Source organism: Fusarium pseudograminearum, chromosome 3 (genome assembly GCF_000303195.2).
Source record: "Fusarium pseudograminearum CS3096 chromosome 3, whole genome shotgun sequence".
Classification (NCBI taxonomy): domain Eukaryota; kingdom Fungi; phylum Ascomycota; class Sordariomycetes; order Hypocreales; family Nectriaceae; genus Fusarium; species Fusarium pseudograminearum.
Genome location: NC_031953.1, coordinates 1,323,045 through 1,336,974, shown reverse-complemented (window position 1 = coordinate 1,336,974; position 13,930 = coordinate 1,323,045). Strand labels below are relative to the sequence as shown.

Genomic DNA, 13,930 nt, shown 5'->3' with positions numbered 1-13,930 from the left:
GACTTTATTGGATTGGATGTAGACTAGATAAACTTATCACGCCATCAAGGCGAATGAAATGTACAAATTCCTTCCACCAGGATCAGTTTGTCCTATGCCTCTTGTGGTGGGTGACTATGCTGTTGTAGTCTTTTCACTGGAGACATTTCTTGGAGAAGAAGTTGCGTGGCTCTCAGCATCATCAACGGCGTTGGCAGGAGCCTTTGCCTTTCCGAAAGGATACCTGCCAGGTGTCTCTTTGAAGCGCATGATAATGAAGCCAGTCATGACACAAATCCAGTATAGGTTGTAAGAAATGACAGAGCCATATGTGGCCGAGTTTGTCCAGCCCAAGATAGCGTTGAAGATGCCCCAACCATTCTGGATCTTGTCGGTAGAAGTACAACACTGAAAATCATCAGCACATAGAAAAGGGGTACAGGATGATAGGCGATGACTTACGTTGACGTGCCAAACACTCTGATCAATATCGTAGGAGCCGGGTCCGTTACCGAACTCGTCTGCCTCGCCACCAATGTACTCGTTCCATTTGGCCATCTCGAAGCTCCATACAGACCGAGAAAAGAGGCCAGCACCAACAAGGTACAAGAGGCAGGTGGACAGAACAAGGAAGAATTGGAGTTTGGTGCTCGCACCACCCCTAGAGTCATAGTCAGCATTGGAAGGATCATGCACATGGAAGGGTAGGTATTACTTGTACAACAGGTAACCAACACAGCAGCCAGCAAAGAGACCAACAACCGTAGGCAGGGGAATAGACTTGGCTGAAGCTGAGAAAGATACTCCAGCAACGAAGACAACAGCCTCGATACCCTCTCGTAGCACTGTGACAAAGGGCAGGACAAACATGGCGTATCTTTCAACAAATTGTTTGAACCAGCCCTTGTTACCAGTTTTGATCGGGGACTCGAGTGCTTTTGCCAACTTGACGCGCCACTTAGACTGCATCTTACCGATACGGAGAAGAGCAGCGCCCATGACAGAGATGATGAGGGAAGCAAAGAGACAGAATGCGCCCTCATAGTAGTACTCGTGCTTTTCCCAAGCGTTGCTTCCAACGGTATAGAAGACGCCGATGAGAGCTGCAGCAACCACCATACAGATAAAGAAGCCAATGCCCGTTCCGAGCCAAACCTAGAGAGATAAGTCAGTATTTTAACATCAGCAGTGGTGATTAAGGATGATTTACCTGGCGTTTTAGTTGCTTGTATACTTTAACATCACCGTTGGGTCCGTCGAGGGTCTGCTTAAGGAAAGCAAGGAGGACGGAGACGATAATGACTGTCTCGAGAGTCTCTCGAAAGACGACAAGGAAAACGGGAACCGCAAAGACATCAACAGCCATGGTGTATATCGGCCAAAGTGAAGCTGCTTGATCGTTGCAGAGAGGTGTGTTGAGCTTCAGATGGGAGTTGTCTTGACCAACGTCAAGTAGTTTGCAGTACAAAAGAAGGAATAGAGATAGAGGTAGATATGGAAGTGAGAAACAGGAAGCGGAAACGGAGATTATTGGGTTCTATGTTACACTTGCTACCTTTTGGAATCGGAGCAGCTTGTGAATCCTCCGAGACCTCACATGCAGCGGATCAGATAATCGTTTAACTCTTCAGAGCTACAGGGGGTCGGGAGACAACACGATTTGATCTAGCATTATTATTACACAACCTTGTAAGCTACCCACGTTAGCTAGTATCTTGGACAAGCTTCACTTTTGGGATAGCACATGGATCAGCAGAGTGAAACCGCGGAATGAGAGAAATTTAGAACGGCCATCATGCTCGATTGCCGCAGCGATGCTGAAAAACAGCCCATGATCGGGCTTGCTTGGACTGCTGGATGGTTGGTGGCTTGTTGCTAAGTCACATTAGTCTGTTGACGCTCGGCAAGGAATTGCCGTAACGTGGAACGTTGGTTCCAACCTTGATCAAGGAGGGGTGAGCTTAAACAATCAATCAATCTGATAACCTTGTGACTGCAACCTCCTCTTTTCCAATATGGTTTGTGAAATTGCAAGGTATACAGTTGCTCACGTTCAGATACGGGATCCATCTGGAGAGTGACATTACCTAGTGTCGGTCAAGTTAGGTTTACACTTATGTGAAACATCTGAAAAAAGGCTTTCAGGCACTGCAGCTTTTCCTTCGAATCTCGGAGTGAAGTAACCATAGTTCAAGCTTAGATTTCATCGTGCTTGTCACAGTGGCCCCACATCCCACCTCGACCGACAACTACCTACCTAGTCAAAAGACCAATGCCGAGTCAGATACTTGAGCTTGCATAGAGTGTACACGATGGCGATCCTGGCTGGCTTCAGGGAAAGTGATAGACCTCTCTTACAAGAAGATACCAGCATCATGCCACAATATTTCGCATCTTGGGCGGGGCGAATTTGGAATTATCAGATGGATGGATGGACTTCAAACCGGCGGTGTTCGGCTTTGATGATTGATTGGTAGCGCAGTTCAGCCGCACCAGAGATCGGCTGGACGAGAAGAAGCGGCCGAAGGTAAGGGTTGGTTGTGACCTGCCGATTCAGATCAAAGTTATCGTATCAAAAAGATCAGAAGATTGTTATTATCTGATCCGAGGCAACTTGCATGAGACAGGCAGGGATAGTTAATATGCCGCAGCTGAAAATTCCAGGTGGCATGCTCCGTCATGTCTTGTCCTCGCTTGTGGGTGTTGTCTCTCTTTCGGAAAGGCCCTTTTTTTTTTTTTTTTCGTTTCTGTCGCTGTCAGACCACTCTCTCTAGTTGCTGCATCCATAGAATGGCTTCTCGACCGTTGAAGGGTCCACCGGAGGATGTCTCGCCTGCAAATTTGTGGCGGTCGAACCGGCTTTGACGTGCCGTAGGATCCTCTTCTTCCCAATGATCAAGGTGTCTTAGCTTCAAGACCGGGTATAGTAAGATTTGCAGGGATCGCTTGTGGTTTAGGACAGCAAATGTTCTGTCGGTATTTCGAGGAAGAGGCCGATCGCCAAGACGCTCCAGCGGGTTTGATAGCTGTGGATGGCCCGTCTTGGCAGGTCAGAGTAGTTGGACCCTTGAATGGACCATCGTTTATACAGCGCAATCGGGAGTGACTGTGCCGAAAAGGGTGGCATCGGCTAGTCAAAGTGAAAACTCAATTGCTGCTGGTCAATTCATTTACCAGGTATTGAAAGCAAATCATACCTTGTAAGAGATTAGCGGCAGAGAACGAGAGAGAAAAACACGAACAAGAGGTTGCGATTGATAAGATGAAGCTCAAGTGGGGTAAGTCTGCAGAAGGAATGCACTTACCCGAAAAGGAAAAGATGCATTTTGGACAATTCCTTCCACTTACACGGGCGGCAACAGCGACCCAGAATCAGAAGACTCGATAGCTTCAAGCCTCTGCAAGCCACAATGGATCAACTCCTACTTGTCTTATCCATCTACAGCCTAACGCTGGCTCATCCAAACCACCTCTACGCTTTAATTCCGCAGAAGTGGTTTACTTTTGCCGATGAGCTGATCAAAAGCATCAACAACCTAGTTTCAACCTCGATTAGCGTCATTAGATTGCTTGCTCGACTGTCATTCTTCCGAACAGACTCTTTTCTCTTATGTACAGATCAACAAGGATCATGGGCTAGCGATACTCTAGTAAAGTCACTAGGGTATTGTCTTTGCTTCGGCTCTCGGTCGCTAAATCTCACTCTGGTCTTCTAGGTGTCAGTGCAACACAAACTCTGGCTTGTGATGTTACAGTACATACATCCCTCTCCCCTATGCCGACTCGTGCCATGGCTTGATCATTCCACCAGGGTCCGTATTGGCCTCAACCCAGTTCCAATTCCTTTCATCTAATCTGATCAATCTGATCTCGGCGGTTTCCACACTCACCTCTCACTTCACGCGGAGCACCATAATCTTCTTCCTCCAAGTGTCTCGTAAGCTCTTATTATCTGATACTGAGAGGCTGCCTCCCCTTCTTCTGGCATAGACTTACTCCTCCCTTCCTCTTTGACATCTTCATCCTTCTTAAGTTTGTCTGTCTAGAGTGTGTCGCTCTTTCACATTCAAGATGCGCCTTAAGCTCTTATCAGTTGAGGCAGCGCTGCTTCTTGCTCTTCCCGAACTGGCTCGAGCTGCTACCAGGAAGTTCGATTTTGAGATTGGTTGGGTCAGAGCTAATCCCGACAATGCTTTCGAGCGCCCAGTTATTGGAATCAATGGCCAATGGCCCATTCCCACCATCGAGGTTGACATTGGTGACCGAGTTATCATAAATGCGCATAACAATCTGGGAAATCAATCCACCTCCCTACATTTCCATGGCCTCTACATGAATGGAAGCACGCATATGGACGGCCCTGCTGGTGTCAGCCAATGCCCGATCGTTCCTGGAACTAGCTTTACATACAACTTCACTGTAAGAAAACACAAAATAGTCCTTCGATCCCAAAATTGACATGCCGTCTACAGGTTGATCAACCCGGCACATACTGGTATCACAGTCACACTGCAGCACAATACCCAGACGGTCTACGCGGGCCCTTTATCGTCCATGATAAAGACTTCCCGTACGCAAAGAAATACGATGAAGAGGTTGTCTTGACACTTTCTGATTGGTACCATGATGAGATGCGATCCCTCATACCACAATTCATGGCCAAGTCCAATCCTTCAGGCGCTGAACCTGTGCCCAAGAATGCCCTCATGAACGAAACCACAAACTTCACCATGTCTGTTCAGCCCGAAAAGACATACCTGTTCCGGGTGATCAATGTTGGTGCTTTTGCGGGTCAATATCTGTGGTTTGAAGGGCACAAAATGCGAATTGTCGAGGTTGATGGTATCTACACTGAGGAAGCGGAGGCAGAAATGATCTATATCTCGGCTGCTCAGCGAGTTAGTTTTCTACTTACTACCAAGAAGGACACTTCTAAGAATTTCCCTATTATTGCTAGTATGGATACAGTAAGTAAAGCGCCCATAAAACAATCACAGGAAAGTACTAATAACATCTTAGACTCTCTTTGACGTCCTGCCCCCGGACCTGAACTACAACTCTACCGGTTGGTTGGTCTACGATAAGAAGGCCGAGAACCCAGTTCCAGCTACTGTCGAATCACTGGATCCGTTCGATGATATGACCCTCGTTCCATATGACAAGATGGAAATTCTTGGAAAGCCCGACAAGGAGGTTGTCCTAGATGTCAAGATGGATAACTTGAAGGATGGCAAGAATTACGCCTTCTTCAACGACATCACGTATACCGAGGCCAAAGTCCCCACGCTCTACACAGCGCTCAGTGCAGGGAAAGATGCCGAAGATCCTACTGTATACGGCACTTACACACACTCCATGGTCCTCAAGAAGAACGAGATTGTTCAGCTTGTTGTGAACAACCTCGACTCTGGCCGGCATCCTTTCCATCTTCACGGTCATGCATTCCAGTCTGTTTATCGCTCCGAGGAAGAGGCTGGTATCTGGGCCGATGCCAATGTCACAGAAAGCAACCTGCCAAAAACCCCTATGCGACGTGATACTCTAGTCATCTACCCCAACGGCAACATTGTGATGCGCTTCAAGGCGGACAACCCAGGTATGCTTGAACCTTACCCCGAAGACGATATCAAGAAGACTAACATCTGCATCAGGTGTCTGGCTGTTTCATTGTCACATTGAGTGGCACGTTATCTCCGGTCTCATTGCTACTTTCGTAGAAGATCCCCTTGCCCTACAAGAAACCATTGAGATCCCAAAGAACCATCTCGATGCATGTGCCGCCGCCGGTATGCCTACGAAGGGTAACGCTGCTGCCAACACTGAAGACTTTCTTGATCTTACTGGTGAGAACAAACCTGCCAAGACTCTACCGCCTGGGTGAGTTACTCCCTTCTTCTATTCTGACCCCATCATTTGCTGACTCTGGAGTGCAGTTTCACACCTCGTGGTATCGTCGCACTCGTTTTCAGCTGCATTTGCGGTATTCTCGGCGTGGCTGTTGTTGCATGGTACGGCTTTTCTGCACCGGTTGACTCAACCAGTGCTGGTGCTCTCAGTGCCGGTCTTGTTGAAAACGACTCGGGAGATGTCCATTCTGCTCAGAAGGGCCCTCAGGAGACAGTTGTTTCGCCAACAGGCGATGCGAGAAGTCACTAATAAAAGGGGATGTGCGTTGCCGTTTGCTGAGCCTTCGGATCTCTTGTTTAGATGGTTATATGCACTTTGTCCATGTAAATATCACTGATTTTCTTCATGTCATCATCTGACCTTTGTTATGATATCCCGTGTTTTATTGAACTATGGTTTTGGACTGCCGATAACTTGCACTGGCTACAATGAGTTCCTGCCCCAAGTTCGAGAAGAGAACCCGCATGCACGCCACCTCAGTCAGCGAGCAGCATTGCTTCGAAGCAAGATGAAATTGTCAATTTATCGTCTTTGGTACATCCTGTTCCAAAAACCAATCCCAGAGCCCTGTGTTCTTCTAACTCCTATCCCTAATCCTATCTAGTTATATTACGAGCTAATCGGAACCTCATTCGGGGGGTACAAGTTTGGTTCTCTAGTTAACATCAATATTCTTGTTGATAAACTTGGTGTTTGGTGGATGCGCATCCCTTGGGAATCGGCAATACTGTCGTGTGCACATGCCATTAAGGACATTCGGGCACTGCGGTGGTCAGTAATGTAATGTGAGGGAGGCCAGCGGGAGGACTTACATGATGACCATAAATACAATCATCCACGTCGCACTCTTGGCCCGCCGTGCAAGGATTTTGACGTGACAGCATTGCGAGTGCGAGCAAGTCATCTTGGGTGGCCTTGTAATTATGGACAAAGGGGCAAATGTCCATTCTGCCACATGGTCCACGAAGATAATGATTGTTGCAAAGTTTCTCGTTTCCGGCTCGTCGTTTAATATTCTCCATAGCTGATGCACCAACCGTAACGGTGGGATCGATACCACGAGGCCCGGGGCTCCAGGCTGGCTGTGTTGGTGCCTTGCTGGCAGCAGCCTTACTCTTGTTCTGCTTAGGGGGCAAAGGCATAGTCAGTTGAGGTGGTGGAGTAGCGCTCTTTGTAATCTTGGCCCAAGAATTATTTGGAGGCGACAAGGATGCAGTACTGGTCGCAGGTGTCAAGACAGCTGCCTGTGTTGGTGGCATGCTGGTCGTCGCCGTGGTATGGGTTTTGATCGGCAGTGTGCGGTTGTTGCCCATTGCCAGAGCTGAGGTTTTGTCGCTAATAAGCTTAGTTGGGCGAAAGATGTCGTCAAACTCGATAATGTTCATTTGGAGTCTGTCCAATTCGCGCACAAGTGGCGGCCCTTTAATTAAAGACACGCAATGGCGCGTGTCATCATCATGAACCACCTCTTCAAGGAAAGGGGCGTATCCCGAATCATGTCCAATACCTAAAAGGATATGCTTGCAATTCTGGTTGCCCAGATGCCAACGTGCCGTTTCTAACAATGTTAACCAGGGGTTGCCTTCAACATAGATGCGAAGACCATACCTCGGATTTTAGCATCAGCCCGCTCTTTGCCAAAACCAACATCAAGGAAGTCGAAAGATGCTTTGGCTTGTGTAAAGCCTTGAGTGAAATCTCTAAACTGGTTAGGGTTCTCAATGCAGCCTTCACTCGCCAGCGCCTTGCTGAGTCCCCCGACGTTGGCCACAACGCGACAGATAATCTCTAATGAACCAGTACGCTCATGGCTGCAAAGCTGCGCTACCGCAGTTCGAAGTGCGCGGGCTGCGAGTTTTCCACCTTCGAGGCCTTGCTTCGTAAAACTGTCGTCGAACTTTACTTGGTCAGCCTCAAGACAATAGCCAAGTCATGTCTGGAAGGAACGTACCAAGAGACCATCGCCATCGATCAATATCAAAACGTAAGAATTGGTATTCTGAAGCGTTTAGCGGTTGCGCTCGTGCAACATCACATCAAATGCATCAATATACCTTGATCTCATCATTTTGGCGCATAACCCATTTGACTTGTAACTCTGCTTCCTCTAGGGTCTTCTGTAAATCTCTTCTAGTTTTGGTCGCCGCTTTGAGGTCGAGCTCTACTTCGTTCAATCGAGCTTTAAGCTTCTTGTTCTCCTTGTCTGTGTCGGATTCTATGGCTTTACAGTAGATAAGAACATCCTGTTCAATGGTTAGCAGTGGTCACGAATCATGAATTCCACCAAAGGCAGAAGAAGACTCGAGGTTCGGGCAGAAAAAGGGACGAATTGGCAGCACACGTTTGCAGATCCGCAATCCAGTGGTCTGCCTTTTCTGATTTTTCTGTCGTTTCGCATCTTATAGTGTCGGGTGCCAAGTGTTGTGCTATGTCGAGGCGGACGAAAGGAATCATGATGTCGACCGTGCGCGCGCATACCTGTAAGAGTTTGTCTTTTGAAGCTTCGTAAGCTTGGAGAGTGTTATATCGTTGGATAAAGTCGTTAAATGAAGTTGTTTCCATATTGAATGGTTTGCTTGCTTCTATCGAGAAGCTAATCGCGAAAGAGGTAGGCAGGTAGGTGGGTGGGTTGGTGGGTGGTGGGTTTGCGATCGTGAAAAAGATGAGAGGTCGAGATTAGCACTGCAGGTGCGCAGTGTGGATATTATAAGCAAGGTAGGTAGGCAGGTTAGCTGCAGATCGACTAATGCTTTGCTTTCTCTTTTCTCTGGCTAAAAGGTTGCTTGCGGATGGGTCCGATGTGCAGTTTGTGTGCACAAAGCGTTTTCCCTTGTTAGCTGGGAACTGTAAAGGAAGAAAAAAACAAGAGGAGAAAAGCTAGACCAGTTGGTGGTCTTTGTTCCTTCCAGTTGCAGGCTGCACACCCTCCTCTCTTTTGGTGGGTGAAAGTGCACGTTTGGGGGAGATGAGACGACAAAAAGTGCCCTGGGCGCGTCGCGTTTGCAGGGTATGGATCGAATCGCACTTTGCGCCCCTTGCGGAATTAGAGAGGGCTTAGCGTTTGGGTAAGGGAATAAGAAGGATAGAAGAAGAAAAAAGACGACAACGAAAAAAAGATGACGTTGGTGCTCTTTATATTGCCTTAAAAGTTTATGATATGGAGAGGTTAAAGTTAAGATTTTGGTGGGCGGCCATTTGTAAAAACTTTTTTCCCCCAGAGGTAGGTAGGTTGTGTTTTTTCCCCCTGCGCCTGCCTTGCCTTGCCTTGTCTCTCTTAACTCTTGCAAAAGCCGAAGCTGGCTCCTTCCCGTCAGTGATAGAAAGGTGCTAACAACCCCCGGCTTTAGGGGGGGAACAGAAAAGTAAACTTCTAAAAGTTAGGGTGTAAGAATTATTGAGTGAGTAATACGGCCTGTGATGCCACAGAAATGGCTAAACTATTTCGCCTCTCTTTCTCTATCTGTCATCCTTTCTAATGGTCGCAGACCTGGGGACAGGGATTTCGAGCATCAGCCCATGCACAGCTGCAGATCCACAAGTGGAGTCGCGCGCCAAAATGTGAAAGAACATCTCGAAGCGACAGGGAATCAATCTTAAAATAAAGATGCTAATACTAATATTGGCTGATATTTGATACGGGATGCATGCAGATGATTTGCGAAAACTAGGTACTCAGTTTACAAGAACTAAATCTAGTTTCCCCTCAACAGACTCTTTTTCGTCCAAGTCGCAAATACAACACAAAGTTTAGCTCATTCCTATTCAGTTGATGTTTGCTGTCAGATCTCCGAGATCTTCTATTCTTCTTAGTGGAGGGTTTTATCATAACCCACATGACCCCATGCCAATTCAGGCACGATCCACTCCACTCTTTCTTGCCGTTCTAGCGGGCAGCAAGAATAGGGACTTCTGAGCCGTTACCTACAAAATAAACAGTCCAGGATTGCAGGCATAAACAGCACAACCTGACCCATCAATTTCGCTACCCTTTCTTTCAGTAGTCACCTTTCTGTCATCATGTAAAGCCGTTTCAAAAAAACGCCTTGTCATGGAGTTGATTGAGCAAGGGATGAATAAAGCACGACGTAAATGGCTCCGAGACAAACCAAAACCAGAAACCAATACTCTGTATCCGTACACGGCATTCGGCCGAAGAAAGACACATTAAACTATAATTAAATGCATAGTATCTTCCAAGACATTCTATCGGCCTTTCGTCTACTCCGTATGTTACGTGAATTGTCTCGACAAATTAAAGAAAAGAGCCTTTGATTAAAGATGACAGGTATCTGACGCCTCTAATCTAACTCAACTCTCTATCACAAACACTCCCGTCACGCACAGTATCCGATCCGAAAGAGACACTCTGTCCATTTCATTTCTATTCTCTCTGATTCTATTCGCCGATACAAGCAACCTTTTTGCCAGTCGTCGAGTCGACTTGGGAGAGTTGCATATATTGTCCTGTCTTGTATTGTCGCACAAGAGCCCAACGTTGCAACACGCCATCGGCTCTTGAGGCCACCTAGTCACCAACAGAATCAATTAGTCGTTGCCTTTGTGCGAGTCTGCTCTCCGCCCAAGGCCCTTCAGCCTGATCGGATCATGCTACAGGCCCGCTGTGAGGTGAGGTGCATGTTCCGCGTGTCAAAGATATTGCTCGAAACAGCCATACCCAATCAATCCATGTTTATATCGCCCGTACGCGTGCGAGTGCATCACCCAGAACGCATTGCCAATGCCGTGCCCAGACGAGGCGTGAGGCAAGTTGCTTTGTCTAGTATCTAGTATCCGCCATTAGCTTGTAACATAGTGGCCAGCATTCCGAGCCAACAACTATCTGTGACATGAACGTTAGTATCCTAGGTTGGTTGGAGATTGTCAGAAACCCTAGCCTCTGAGTTCTTATGTGTAAAAAGCAAATCACTTGGCAATAAAGCAGTAGATAGCTTTATAACATTTCAGATCAGACCCTGTAGCTCTCGCCAGTTAACCCAGTTTCTGGTAACCCAGGGATTGATTGTTACGACATCTATCGTTGCCTTGTCATACTGTTGGGTAGTAGTATATCAGGCTCTGCATAAGCACACTGTAAAATACCTCAGGCCTGACCAAATTGCACATTTCGCCAATAGGCTTATGCAGTATACCAAATCTGGCATGTTGGCAAGCGATGACAATCACTGCGTTTATCCGTCACTCTTCGGAAGAGAAATGTGTGTTCAAGTATATTCTGATATAGAGTTTGGTGATTGATAATGCAGCCAAACGCATTTACTATTTGCATCCGAGTACGAACGGGAGTTTGCTTTTGTGTATTTTAGCTTGTCCTCGAAAACTATCCTCTGTTGGCCAGTCGAGGCAAAGCTATCCTACCAATTATATCCAGATATTGTGAACAAACTCAACCACCATACACAAAAAGAAAGGCATAGAGAAAGGTTGTTAGTATTTATCCCGAGATCTCATAAACTATAAACCAAAATTGGGGGCACCAGTCTCTGTTCCAGCTGGAAACTGATTGAGTACTTGCCAAACAGTATCATCTCCCCATCCGCCTCCAAACTGCCACATTGAATCATCTCCCTGGCTATCTGCCAATGGCAAAGAAAGCGTCTCTAGATCTGGACCCGCCGTAAGGTCATTATAAACCAGATCACCAGTTGGAAAGAAAGGCGCCATCATGTTCATCTCATCTATCCACGTCGAGTCCGTAGTCACCAGTCCCGAAAAGTCGCCACTTCCTAAGGTTGAGCTACCCGGAGTAGAACACGTAGCTGTCTTGCTTGACTCAGTTGTAGAACCTTCAGTCATGGATGGCAGTGAACCACCTCGGGCCTTCGACATGGCTTTTCTGAACCGGGCAACAATGGCTCTAAGCACGCCTTGGGCGGACTTGGCCAGCGGATTGCGCTCCTGAATCGCAGAAAAGCGTTCAATTGTCCACTGAAAATGCTCCATAGTCTTGTCCGTGTACTCTGCATGCTCTCGAGGGAAAAGGATATATACAGATGCGAGCAGCACAATTGCATCGAAACTTGCAAAGAAGAGCATAAAATTCCTCCACGAGTCTTGCGGCAGTCCTTCAAACGTCAGTTTCTGAACTTCGAGCGTTTTGAGACTTGCGTGGATAACTTCTGCCCTGCTCTTGGCACGGTTAAAGATGAACGGTCGATGCAGAGCCATTTTGCTGAACTCATGCAAGCTTGCAAAATAGTATCTGTTTTCTGTGTACCATTGTGCTTCAGGGAGGTGATCCCATCGTGTGTCTGGATTGTCCATACGGAAGTAAGATGGTATCGCCTTGTCCAGATCCTGTATACTCTGGTGAATTTGATCAATCTTGTCGGAATCCAAGGGATATGAGCCCCGGACTTCGAGATTCTGGATAGCCCGCAAGGGCTCACAAAGCTGATAGTTCCACAGGAGTCGGGTCACAGGCGTAGGGTGATCGTCTTCTCCTCGAGGAATAACTGGTGTTTTGTTACGGTTCTGCGGTATAGGCGCATCGACTGGAGGTGTAGGAAGAGTCTGATTCCAGTCAACCGTTCCCGGGCGTCCGAGAATCATGGCGCAATTCAAGTCCCAGATGGCAAGTAGTATATAAATTCTTCGTCTCCTCTGTATCAGCCATTGGTTTTCCAAGATGCCTTCCACACTTGAATCTGCAGCTTTGGGATCCAAGCTGTCGCGATGCATTCCCAGGTCTTGGGCGTCACGAATCGCTACAGATATGGTATGCCACTGTTCAATACTTTAGTCGCTTTTCTTGAAAAACTTCCTAGTGCTACTCACTGCATCAGTCACCTTGGCTGTAAACTTGTGAAATGACGCCCGGAGAAATTGTGCTTGAACTGTTGCCAGCGAAAGGTGCTTCTTCCCCAAAAGATCAACAATCGCCTGTCCCGACTCGCTGTATTCAATAGCCAGATCCTCAAAGCTCATACCGCCAGCAAATTTGAGCGAGTCGAATATTGGATCTGTTCGCTCTGGTAGGAGGAGTAGTGCAGTTGCGATGATCTGAAAGACGAGGGCTGGAAATGCTTGCAGCTCAGGGTTCAACCCTCGAGGACCTACGTCTGAGAGGGCTGAGAATGGTAGCGAATTCCATTCTTGCAGCTGAGCATATAATATGTCGGGATCGATAGCATAGTACTGCCAATTGAAGCTTTGCAGATACATTTCCACCAGTTTGTCAATGTAATCTCTGGCAGGCAATTGGCGAATGATGGCCTTGTACTTCTCCCTCAAGGCAAGCTCTTTGCCGGGCGATCCAGCGGTTGCATCCAGAGACTTTGCATGCAAAGCTGCAGAGCTCTCTTCGCCGTCGGTGAGTGTTTCGATGCGTTTAAGGATACCCATAGTAGATGCGCCGTTATGGGCGTATCCCCAATCGGCAGCCTTGGACGACAAAGGCTCATTGGGCCCGTTGTCAAGGGAGTCGCTAGATCCAGACGGTGAAGGCTCAGTCTTCTTGACTAAACCTGATGATAGAGCCGGCGAATTTCCTGTGGTTTGAAGGTTGTGTTGGCTATGTTGGTTGTGCTTAGCTGTTGGGGCGCCTGTCTCATAAACGCACGATGACTCTTTGTTTCGAGACTTGCAATTCCCACATGGAAATTCACGATCACACTGTATAAGTCAGTTAGTTTCGAGGTCTTCTTTCTGAGTTGAATAGTTTGGTTTAGGGAGATCAGGAAGACTACGAACTCGCTGCTTTCTTCGATGACATTCAGTGCACGATATGACAATTCGTCTTCTCTTCTTCAGACGAGGACCATCGTCGGTTTCGGGTGCTGTCATGATGGTCCCGTAAATAGTCTGGAGATAATTAAGAGCCCGTAGAGGATATCAGTAGCGTATAGATCAAGACCAGACTATAAAAAGATTGAAATTCTATGTTTATTAACATGAGAAGGTATGTGATATCGATCAAGGTCTTAAAAGTCAAAGGTCAGCTTTCGGTTCTCTTAAGTCCGAGCTTTCAAGGAATTGGATCGCTTGCTATGGCGGGGTTACATATCGCCAGTCTGGACTACCTAAT

General features: G+C 47.2%; 4 protein-coding genes across 4 annotated transcripts, besides 1 other annotated feature; 1 reads left to right on the top strand and 3 right to left on the bottom strand.

Moving 5' to 3' along the window:
• Window positions 1-114: 114 nt before the first annotated feature.
• Window positions 115-1,345, bottom strand: FPSE_06559 (uncharacterized protein; the record flags this gene model as incomplete). The annotated part of the gene is made up of 4 exons (XM_009259677.1): window positions 115-387; window positions 442-640; window positions 695-1,134; window positions 1,190-1,345. The coding sequence occupies 4 exons, from the start codon at window positions 1,343-1,345 to the stop codon at window positions 115-117; spliced, it is 1,068 nt and encodes a 355-aa protein (XP_009257952.1).
• Window positions 1,346-4,050: 2,705 nt separating this feature from the next.
• Window positions 4,051-6,135, top strand: FPSE_06558 (uncharacterized protein; the record flags this gene model as incomplete). The annotated part of the gene is made up of 5 exons (XM_009259676.1): window positions 4,051-4,398; window positions 4,452-4,946; window positions 4,999-5,575; window positions 5,631-5,856; window positions 5,913-6,135. The coding sequence occupies 5 exons, from the start codon at window positions 4,051-4,053 to the stop codon at window positions 6,133-6,135; spliced, it is 1,869 nt and encodes a 622-aa protein (XP_009257951.1).
• Window positions 6,136-6,541: 406 nt separating this feature from the next.
• Window positions 6,542-8,448, bottom strand: FPSE_06557 (uncharacterized protein; the record flags this gene model as incomplete). Its single annotated transcript, XM_009259675.1, has 6 exons — window positions 6,542-6,649; window positions 6,699-7,444; window positions 7,495-7,783; window positions 7,838-7,885; window positions 7,941-8,129; window positions 8,365-8,448. The coding sequence occupies 6 exons, from the start codon at window positions 8,446-8,448 to the stop codon at window positions 6,542-6,544; spliced, it is 1,464 nt and encodes a 487-aa protein (XP_009257950.1).
• Window positions 8,449-8,493: 45 nt separating this feature from the next.
• Window positions 8,494-8,531: a microsatellite.
• A 2,827-nt stretch (window positions 8,532-11,358) lies between these two features.
• Window positions 11,359-13,689, bottom strand: FPSE_06556 (uncharacterized protein; the record flags this gene model as incomplete). The annotated part of the gene is made up of 3 exons (XM_009259674.1): window positions 11,359-12,630; window positions 12,682-13,518; window positions 13,597-13,689. The coding sequence occupies 3 exons, from the start codon at window positions 13,687-13,689 to the stop codon at window positions 11,359-11,361; spliced, it is 2,202 nt and encodes a 733-aa protein (XP_009257949.1).
• Between the last annotated feature and the right edge of the window lie 241 nt (window positions 13,690-13,930).